At 35.7% G+C, this 11,664-nt stretch overlaps 1 protein-coding gene across 7 annotated transcripts; it reads right to left on the bottom strand.

The window, feature by feature from the left end:
* Positions 1-2,004: 2,004 nt before the first annotated feature.
* Positions 2,005-10,800, bottom strand: LOC104898641 (pentatricopeptide repeat-containing protein At2g22070). 7 transcript variants are annotated; one of them, XM_048648171.2, is made up of 4 exons: positions 7,876-10,800; positions 4,243-4,318; positions 3,669-4,160; positions 2,005-2,397 (listed from the first exon to the last, which is right to left on the bottom strand). In XM_048648171.2, exon 1 carries the CDS (start codon positions 10,556-10,558, stop codon positions 8,186-8,188), a length of 2,373 nt encoding a protein of 790 aa, XP_048504128.1. In that variant the 5' UTR covers positions 10,559-10,800; the 3' UTR covers positions 2,005-2,397; positions 3,669-4,160; positions 4,243-4,318; positions 7,876-8,185. The 7 variants fall into 7 exon arrangements, with proteins under 7 accessions (XP_048504128.1, XP_048504129.1, XP_019106331.1 ...); XM_048648172.2 differs by having other exon boundaries at positions 2,005-3,812; positions 3,973-4,160; XM_019250786.3 differs by having other exon boundaries at positions 2,005-2,452; positions 3,973-4,160.
* Between the last annotated feature and the right edge of the window lie 864 nt (positions 10,801-11,664).

Below are 11,664 nucleotides of genomic sequence, written 5' to 3'. Positions count from 1 at the left end.
ACCTTTGAATTCTACATACATCTAGGTGTTGGCGCACGTTATAAGTGGTGACAGCATCTAATCAAATTAAAAACTAAACTTCAATTAATCCTCTTATTCTATATACGTTACACTTAAACTCCACAACACCCTAGTGTAACAAAAATCATATCTAACATACACAATTTATCTATATATGATCCAAAATTCTTGAGGTCAATGGATGGTTTTCATATTAAAGATCATACACATTTGTGATGCCTCTAATTCTATTACATATTATAAATTATGCATCATTCTCTTTCAATCTTTAAAGTTAAAGTGGCTCAAACTTGCATGCCTTAATCAACCTGAAGTTCTCCTAATTTGCTTTAGTGAATGTTTTATCATAGAGCTCAATTATGAAGTAATGATTGATGCTCAAAATGTAAAAAGTTAGTATATAAAACTAAAAACGGTGGAATGCATATGTTTGCCAACCCTTCATAGTGTACTATGTGACAAGTAATTTTGCGATTCAAGAATCCTTGCTTTAACCATATATACTAACACCAAAGAAAGGTTACTTTAACCTTATACCCATAAAAGAATGCTGAAAAGAGCATCCCACTAAACCATGCATGTGAACTTGTAAACTTAGTTGTTTCTACGATATCTCCAGCTAATTAAAGTAAAATTAGCAAATGATATAATGAAGTGCAAAATTATTAAACTTCTCCACATCTTACTTTGGTTTTATGTTAAGTTTGCCCCCATTAAGGATACCTTAATTAAGAATCACAAGAAAATCTTCTTAAGTGGCTCTTCTGGTAGGATTTGCTGTCCCACTGAATTAAGTCTGCCAAATAGAATTAAGACTTAAGTGGATGTAAACCAAGTGTACTACGATTTTTGGTACTTATGTGGTTGGAAGTTTCTTACTTTTATCTATAATAATGCTACACCTGGCGAATCAAAATTAGGGTTAAGGCGTTTTTGTGGTGTTGTACTTGTGTTGTTGTACGTGTTTGATAGTATAGTATAAACATTAATTCCATAATTTGTTGGCGGCTTAGATCATAGAGCTCATTGAAGGAAAAATGAATAGCTGTAGTTTTTTAATATAAAATTAGATAAGAAAAGAGTTAAAATTAAAAAGTCATCATCTCGAAGGAAACACCTTATTTATTATTTTGAATAATCGAGAGGAGTTGCGGGATATTAGAATAGTTATAGATATGAAAATATAACTTAATGTAATGAGTTGATACTTGAAAATTCTACATCTTAACGATGCTTATTTTAAAATTGTGTAATTAATAAAAGTTTGTAAGAACTTAAAAAGTCTCAAACTCCTGACCACTTAGTTTTAATGCCGTGTTAGAACACTACCACTAGACTACATCCCTTATTTGTAACCAAATTCCAGTTCAAACAACTACAATTGTCAGGTGGTGTTTGTATTGTTGTTCATGTCGGAGGACTAGGGATTTTATTTTCACCGGTTGATTGTGAGAGAGGGGGGGGGGGGAGTGTAAGAGGGGAAGGGGGGAGAGGTGGTTTAAATTGAAAGAGTGTGCGGTGGTGAAATATTAGGACTATTTTTAGATATATTAAAATAAACAGCCTAATAAACCCAGACTCTTTCTAAATTTTTTTCCCCTTATTATAATATTTAAACTAGTTATTAGGCCCGGGCTACGCCCCGGGTAAGAAAAAATTCACTCATTAATATTATACTTTAAGATGATAACACTAAATATTATTTGGTCTAGTGGTTAAGACTTTAGTATATGTTCTTGAGGTCCTGAGATAAAACCTTATATTATACAATTTCTAACTTTTTTTATTATTGTGAATTACATGGAGTAGAACACTTTTAGGGAGAGCGCCACATGGCACCGTTCCTTGTTTAGGCACGCCTTTTAATATATTAGTATAGATATTTTCCAAAAGAAGGTAGGACATTCTAATTTCTAACTAATGAAATGTAAGAGATAGTATCATTGCTCACCAAAAAAAGACAATATAATTTGGGCCGTTGCAAAGCAGAGTAATATGTAAATCTATAAATAAAATCACCAACTAATTATCTAGAACATTATGTACAAAAAGTTATCATTACAATTAGAATTACCTAAACAAACAGGCCACAACCAATACCAACATAAATTGTGAAATGGAACCATATGAAATTAGTTCAACTACTATTGAAACAAAATATAAAAAAGAACACTCAAAGCATCACCATTCACCAGAACCCAAAAACTAGTTTACACTCGATATTAAGTCCTTTCGTTTTCCTTATTGCATATTGAAGACTCTTGTTTTCATTGAAGAATATCCATCAACTCGGCCAATCTTACTTGATTATCGTAACATACAATGCCCATCATCCTGGGCGTCTTCAAAGTCCTTCAAGTTCTTGAAGCTAAAGCCCTTGAAGAATTTCAGAATTTTATGCATCAAATTCCAGGACAAAAGAGGAATGAGTCTGTAAGATTGTATATTGATACTTCAGGGTGGACGAAACAATTTATAAGAATCAAATAGACCGCTATTAAAAAATGATAGAAACATCATCATTTCTAGTAGATGAGCCAAAGCAAACGATTTTATTCTCTTTGGTGTATAGGAAGGCACGAGAGTGATGTAAACAGGACAAATTTCCAAGTCATGAATTTTACAGCCTCATTGCTTCTTGCATAAGCAAAAATTCAACATCTCCTTGTTTACAAGAATCATTGCCTCCCACTTAGAAAATCTATGTTTATCACATATTTCTCTTGTAAATTACTCCCTACCTCTGATACGAATTTCGACATAATTGTTATGCAGATAAACTAGTGCGATGTTGAAGCATACACAAATTAGTACCCTAAAACTACTAACTCATAAACATAGCAAACTAAGTCTTCATAATACAAAGCGAAGCAAAGACGAGAAAAGAACTTAACTCTGTAGTTCCTCCCATTCTAGTTTCACTACCTCCGCAGCTTGGTACTACGTTCTATGGAAACCGGTCCCAACTTTAAGTGGTTTGGAAAGAAGAAATGGAACCTAGAATGGAAGTACTTTCGTGTTCTATTACAATCATTGCCTTGAATTACTCCTTGATGAGTTCGAATTTGGTTAGAATTAGGGAAGTGTCAAACTGCGATCACTATTTAGGAATAACATGAGTTGTAAGTGGCAGTTTAATTGAAAATGTTCCTCAAGAAACAAGGATTGATGTTCGATTAATAGCGTTTATTTCAACAAGACCTATGCACTCTGTCTGGCGTCGACTAATATCTTTAGAACGTTCCATTTTGGTCTATTTTGAAATAAGCTTATCATTCCTGTTTTCAGGTAACTGGTTTGACTGGCTTCTATCTATCTCTCTCCTCATCCCATGAGCAAAGATTATCATCTTTCTCTATCACTCTAGTCCGAAAATGTGCTACCTTACATAAAACTTATTGGCAAACACAGTGAGTATTCATTTATCTGTACTATTGAGGAACTGAATGTACAGACTATCAGATGAAAAGGGCTATATATGTAGGCTACGGAATGCAATTTGAGTGACAGAAAATACATTAGGATAAAGGTGGAAAAACCCATACATATCTTCACACATGCTGTTCTTCATATTTGATAAATTGAAGCGCATGAACAATGATGATTTGATAAAACAAATCGCAAGCTTATGTATCTAGAAGTTTTACCTATAGCAATGCAATTGCACAATTCGTAATTGTAACCAGGTTTATGAACTCCATTTCCCTTATCATAAGGCAGGCTTTTATGGTCAGAACACTCCCCACTTTAAGCGACAAGAAACTAAAACCTCTTGAAAACTAGCTGCAACTCTTGTTCATGGGAAATCAGCATGAAGAAGGCAAGAAAATCAGAGCATCATGCACAGTTCTTAAAGAATCTCATCAAGGCACGTAGCTTCACTATTTCAGCAGCAAGGATGTAACCAATGAAACAAAAAAAGTTCAATCAAAAGGATTTAGAAAACTATACCTCATTCCCTCTTGCAAGGACGACAACAGCTTTTCATATTTAAATTATATCTAGCTCCTTCACATAAGGAAATTATCCATCAGATATTAAGGAGCTTTTGTCTCAGCTTTGCAGCACCGGAGCATGGAGCATAGAAAGTTAATTCTTTCAAAACAAGTAAAAATGTTGCCCCAAAAGTTGATGGCATCCTGAGATTAAAAGAAAGAACAGCAATCAGAAACAGAAACAAGATAAATAGGTTAAGCTTCGATCTATGCTGTGTGATTTTACCAGATGCTAACTACACGCAAGCGTATTTTTCCAGCTTCCTCAAGGATGTGGAGACTGAATTTTTATAGTGAAAAATCTGCAGGTGTGAGCAATAAATTTATGAATGAGAGCAGGAGAGCTACATGGAGTCGGATCAGTTACATTATTTAAGGATCACAATAATTGTTGCCAGATGTGCTGTTTTAACTACATAACTAAATAGAAGCAAAGAGCCACGACTTTACTGTAAAGCCTCAATGTAATGATAATACCTTTTAGATAACCTGTTAACCAATGTGCATGAAACCAGTCCACTTGCAAATACCCGTTGGATAAAGATTGGTCATGCATTGATTTGATTGAAGAATCATCAGCTTACAACCAGCAAGAAGAACGATAAAACATTTTCACCAGCTCAAGCTATAAACAATCATACTCGTGACATGTGACCTTAAGCCTTTCACTCAATCCCCAGCGTACCATGCAGCAGTTAACCTCATATCATTGGATTTGTTGGTTCTCCAATCCTCGTCTTCTTTTTTTTTTTTTGGGTAATATCCCTCGTCTTCTTTCATTGACGTCTCTTCAAGTCAATTGTGTATTTTCTTTCTCTAGCCAGCCCCTCATCATCCTTAGAATACCTTGTCTAACCTTCAATAGTCAAATTACCCTCTGTATGGACGACCTTACAACTTATCCCATCGTTGGATTTATAGCCCAACTTTTATACCCTATCTCCATTAGCTAATGTCGGTGATTACCACAAGGTATTTACCTTGTCAAGGAGTAATTATCTCTACAAGATTTTAGTCACATCATCATCATTCATCAAAATAAGTGATGAAGTATTACGTGGCTACATGGCTCTCATCCTTGGAGCATATATACAAGAGAAATCTAGAGATTATTATGATAATCTTGGTAAGCTACTTCACCACCATTCCTCACCTATAATATGGAGTTGTAGGTTAGCTTTGGGCATAACCAAAAATCATTATCCAATACCCAACATAAGAAGCCATAAATTCAAGCCTTCCTACCATACTAACCCTCCTCTCTTAGCCCACCGTGTATTATTAATCCACTATTCTTCTTTGTAATACTCCTTCTTGAGTTTATTGTATAGTGAGAGTCTCATTGTATTACTCACCCTAATAATAGGGTTCTTGTACTCTACTATTTCATATAGTGGATTTTGGGTACTCGTTGTCCGTGAGGTTTTTGCCTCTATTTGATGATTTTTCCCACATCAAATATCGTGTGTCCATCTTTTACTACTTTTCCTACCACATATTTCCAACTCTATTTATTTTGCTCAATCTCTACATCTTTCATTTGCTTCCGCTTTGCACTCACAACTCACAACCCTAACAAGTGGTATCCGAGTCATGGTTGTTTAGAGTGTTTCATATTAAAGGTGTCTTCGGTAACGAAGTTCGAGTTGAGAAATTCGATGGCAAGATCAATATTAGCATCTCGAAAGTCCTGATGAAATTTGCGCTTACTCACGGCGGATTAAGAAGGGCACTTGATGGCAAACAGAAAAAACCATCTACTATGTCCGACGAGCAATGACAAGTGTTGGATGAAAAGACATTATCTACGATCCAACTATGTCTACCTAAGGAGGTAATACGCGAGGTTCTTCATGAGGAGACTGCTGCAAGGCTGTGGAGCTCGAGTCCCTCTGCATGACTAAAAGTCTCGGTGATAAATTCCGTCTCAAGGAAAGGGTTTATACTATACGGATGGTCGAAGCTACTTCTATCCAATCTCATCTTAGTAAATTTAATTCTATTATTATTGATTTTGAGAATTTGATGTCAAGATTGAAGATGAGGATAAAACTGTGTTATTCATTGTCTCTCTATCTTCTTCACCTAAGCACTTTAAGGAAATCATGTTATATGGCAACAATGATACCTTATCTTTTGAAGATGGTAAATCACAATTACTCTCAAAAGAGAAATTTGACCTTGAGGTGCATTCCAATGATAATGCCGAAGGATTAAATGTAAGAGGGAGATCAGACTGAAAAATAAGTACCAAAAATCGAGCCATTCTAAGGGGCCTAAATTAAAAGATTTATGCAAATATTGTAAATTGCATGGGCACGATGTTTCCCATTGCTTAAAATTAAAGAAAAAACTCGAAAGAGAAGAAATCCAAGGAAACTGCAGAAGCCGATTTTGGTGAAATAATCAAATGATGTTCTTTTGGCTACTTCTCCTGGAAGAAGTAGAACTCCTAATTGGGTGCTTATTCGGGTTGCACCTATCATGTGTGTTCTCAAAAGGATCACTTTATCGATTACAAATTGGTGAAAAACACATCTGTCTATGGGCAACGGTTCCCATTACAATGTTCATGGTGTTGGCTCTGTTCGGATCAAGACACATGATGGTAAGATCAGGACTCTGTCTAAATGTTGAACATCATTTCTTTGGGCACTCTAGATTATAAAGGGTGCAAAATTTAACCCAAGGTGAAGTACTTAAAGTATCCACAGGTGCTTCTGAAGGCCACAAGGCATAGAAAACTCTATGAATTACAAGGGTCTTCTATTATGGCTTCTTCTTACACAACCCCGGTTCGGCATCAACACCTTCATAAAACGGGTTCCAGAATGTCACATTATTCTAAGCCCAAGTTACAATTGGGTCATGGTGACATTTCTACATAATAACTTTCGGGTTTCATATGACGAGTGCATAAAATTTGGTCCAAGATGGAGATTGGTTGGGTTTATGGCCCAACTTTTATTTCATATCTCCATTAGCTAATGTCGGTAATTACCACAAGATATTTACCTTGTTAAGGAGTAACTATCTCTACAAGATTCTAGTCACACCATCATCATTCATTAAAACAAGTGATGAAGTATTACGTGGCTACATGGCTCTCATCTTTGGAGCATATATACAAGAGAAATCTAGAGATTATTACGATGATCTTGATTAGCTACTTCACCACCATTCCTCACCTATAAATATGAAGTTGTAGGTTAGATTTGGGCATAACCAAAATATCAACCAATACCCAACATAAGAAGCCATACGTTCAAGCCTTCCTACCATACTAACCCTCCTTTTTTAGCCCACACTGTATTATTAGTCCACTATTCTGCTTTGTAATATTCCTTTGTGAGTTTTATTCTATAGTGAGAGTCTTATTGTTACTCACCCGAATAATAGGGTTCTTGTACTATACTATTTCATATATTGGATTTTGGGTACTCGTCGTCCGTGGGTTTTTTTGCCTCTATTTGAGGATTTTTCCCATCTTTAACTACTTTTCTTGCCACATATTTCCAGCTCTATTTATTTTGCTCAATCTCTACATCTTTAATTTGCTTCCGCTACGCACTCATAACTCACATCCCTAACACCCTACACTAAGAAGAATTTCTTAGCTAACTTTGAAGTAAAAAACTACTAATAGTCTCTACAAAAGCAGACACCAAGTCATTCTGAAATTACCTGTTGTGTGAAGATGGTGATCATATATTCGATTTATGATTCATCAGCTTAATATCAGTGAAAAGAACAATAAAACAATTTCACCAGCTAAAGCTATGCACAATTATACTCATGACATGCATATTTAGACTTTAAACCCTGCTCTCAATGTCCAGCATATCATGCAGCACCATACCTCATATAATTGATGGTTCCGCAACTCCTTTTCTTCTTTTATTAACTGCCCTTCAAGTCAAATTTGCATTTTGTTTTTCTAGTCCCTTCATCATCCTTGTAATGCCTTGTCGATTCAGGTGGAGAGAGAGTGGAATCCTTGGCTGGTATTTGATCGCTAGTTGGTTCGGATACAGATCTTGCTTTGGTTCGGCTTGGAACATGTCTCTAGTCCAGTGATTTTCAATAATCAGAATCAGATTACCTCCGTGTGGGCCACCTTACAACTTTTACGCTTAGAAGCATTGCTTAGCTGATTCCAAATTCAAAAACTACCAATAATCTCTACAAGAGCAGACACCGCCCTTGAAATGGTGAAATCGTGTAGCATCCCTGACAATTATTTCTCGACCCACTAGCTTGGAAATAAATTTTATAGCGGAGTGACAATCAGTACATACGCGCAAGTTTTTCATGATCCTTAAGGTCGTGTTGTCAGGAGTACTTAGAATTCCAAATGCAATAGCAAGCTTTTCACTGTGATGCCTAAGAATATTTTCTTTCACTTCTTCATCCAGATCATGTAGCACTGAGCCAGTGTCTGGAACAAAACCCATTTTCTTGATTTCCTCCCAGATTTTTGCCATCATTCTGTAAATTGCATCTCGTTGAGGGTGAAGCGCATCTTCAGCACCAAAGACATGAACTTTATTCTTGAGCTGAAGCCAGCTCAGTCCTTGATCTTTCTTAACTCCTTTATCCTTCATTGATTTTCTAACTTTAGCGGCCTCTGCCCACTTTCCACAGGCAGAATATAGATTAGCAAGGGCTGCAAAGGCCCCACTATTCCCTGGATCAAGAAGAAGCAATCTGTCTGCTGCAAGTTTTGCCAGCTCTACATTTTTATGAACTGTACAAGATGCTAAAAGGGAACCCCAAGCAACATTGTCAGGTTCAGTAGGCATTTTCTCAATGAAATCTTGTGCTTCTTGCAATTTACCAGCACGTCCAAGGAGATCAACCATGCAAGAATAGTGGCAAGTAGTTGGTGTGATTTTGTGCACATTTTGCATCATGTTGTAATAGCTTTTTCCTTCTTCTACCAAACCAACATGAGTACAGGCAACAAACACACCCACATACGTGATATGGTCTGGCTCAATTCCCAAAGCCAGCATAGCCTCAAACAATTCTATTGCTTCTTCTCCAAAACCATGCTGAGCTAAAGCGATAATCATGGAGGTCCATGTAACACTATCTTTATATTGGTGTAGAGAGAAAACACGCCTGGCATCAGCTATGCTTCCAGCCTTGGCATACATGCTTATTAGTGCATTGCTAACACTAACTGATGATGTTTCTGCTAACCTTAAGGCAACTGCATGGATTTGTTTGCCATGAGCTAGAGAAGCCAAGCTTGAGATGACACTTAACATAGCAGCCAAAGTGTAATTATTTGGCCTGGGTCCTTCTTTAAGCATTAGCCTGAACAATGCCACTGCATCGTCATTAAGTCCATTCTGCTCATAGCCTACTATCATTGCTGTCCAAGCAACCACATCGCGGTCTTTTAACGAGTCAAATATCTCTCTTGCAGGACTAACATCACCAAGCTTCACATAGCCATCCATCAAAGCTGTGAATGCTATCACATTGAGATTGGATATCCCAGATTTCTTTATAATCTTTCGAGCATCTTCTACACCTCCACACCTGGAGTACATCGTGATCAAAGAATTTTCCACTGCCCCAAATATATTAAACTCAGTCCTAACCAAATAAGCATGGATTTGTTTTCCAACTTTCAAGTTCTCAATACCTGCACAAGCCGATACAGCACTAGCCAATGTAAATTTATCCGGTTTCAGAGAAAATTCCTTCAACATTTCTGAGAATACTTTAAGAGCTTCAAGATGAAACCCCCTCTGGTTATACCCCGTAACAATAGAGTTCCATGACACAATATCACGCTCAGCCATTTGGTCAAACTGCGCACGAGCAAGATCGACATGACCAGACTGCATATGCAAAGAAATTATAGAATTCCAGCTTGACACATTCCTGATCCTCATCCTATCAAAAACAATCCTTGCCTTTACAAAATCACCCGCCTTTACATACATATTCAAAATCGAATTTGCTACTGAGACATAACTACCTAACCCATGCTTAACAACAAATGAGTGAACCTTTCTACCAACACTCAGATTCCTCATATTCGCACACGAAGCAAGAATACTAGTAACCGTAAACTGGGTAGGTGAAAATCCCTCCCTAATCATCTCCATAAACATATTAAGTGCATTTCCATAGTACCCCATCTGATGATAACCCACAATCATTGCAGTCCAGGAAACAGAATCAGGTTCAGGAATTCGCCGAAAAACACAATAAGCTTCACCCGTCATCCCCCCTTTAGTATAACCTGAAATAACTGTATTCCAAGAATAATTATTCTTAATAGGCATTTCATCGAACAGTTGGTGTGCAATAGAAGTTAACCCACATTTAAAATACAAATTGAGGAGATTATTGAGGAGATGAACACTAACATGTAGACCTTGTTTGATGATTTGGGCATGAATTGATTTCCCAGCAGAAATGTCTTTGATTCTCAAGCTAGTTTGAAGGAGAGAAGCATAATAATAAGAGGTAGAGATATGAGAAAGTTGAGTTGAACTATTATTGTTAGAGATGAAGTGCATTTTAATGGCATTAATGCAATGTCGTATTGAGAAAACTTCTCTGTATTAGGAGATGTGTGTAGCAGTCCCAGAAACATCAAAATGGCAAAATTTATCAAACTAATCTGGGAACATGAAACAAGCTAAAACTCGATTTTTTCCTCGAGTTTCTCTTAATTTAAGGGGGGAAAAAACCGCGGGAGTATTTGCAGGGTTTGACGAAAAAATTGCATTTTTTTATTTATTAGGATTACCCTCTTTTCTCTTATATTAATTTTTCACCATCTCCAAGGTTTGGGATTACTCCATATCCCTCTACCATACAACTATTATTATCATTATTATTGTTATTATTATTATTATTATTATTATTATTTATTATTATTGATATGGTATATTATTATGAATTTTTTCCTTGAATAATGCAAAAGTGGGTTTTAATTCCCAAAATATGCCCAAAAAAATTAAAATTCCCTGCGTACCGTCCACGTAGGACGGCACGCGAGAAAATTATTTTTTTTTGTTTTAACCCACGGAAACCGCTACTCAAAGTAGCGGTTTAATTTTAAAATAAACCGCTACTCTGAGTAGCGGTTTATAAATATAAACCGCTACTCTGAGTAGCGGTTTACCTGCGCAAAATATGGTAAGCAGATATCAGTTTTCATAATAAACCGCTACTCGGAGTAGCGGTTTTACTTAAGTTGAAAAAAAAAATTCTCGGCACTTGTAAACCGCTACTGCAAGTAGCGGTTTTACTAAAAAAAAAAAACCTCGCGTGCCGTCCTACGTGGACGGTACGCAGGGAATTTTCATTTTTTGGACATATTTTGGGAATTAAAACCCACTATTGCATTATCCAAGGAAAAAATTCATATTATTATTATAATTATTGTTATTATATATTATAATTATTTTTGTTATTATAGTTATTTATTATTATATTATTATTATTATTACTATTAATATTTGTTATTATTATAATTTGTTATTATTATAATTTATTATTATTACTTATTATTATTGTATTATTAATATTATTGATTTATTATTATTGTTATTATTTATATTACTATTATTATATAATATTTTAATTATTAATTTATTATTTTAATTATTCATTTACT

Source organism: Beta vulgaris, chromosome 7, assembly GCF_026745355.1.
Source record: "Beta vulgaris subsp. vulgaris cultivar EL10 chromosome 7, EL10.2, whole genome shotgun sequence".
NCBI classification, from domain to species: domain Eukaryota; kingdom Viridiplantae; phylum Streptophyta; class Magnoliopsida; order Caryophyllales; family Amaranthaceae; genus Beta; species Beta vulgaris.
The sequence above is the reverse complement of the archived record's forward strand: the minus strand, read 5'-3'. Positions and strand labels throughout refer to the sequence as shown.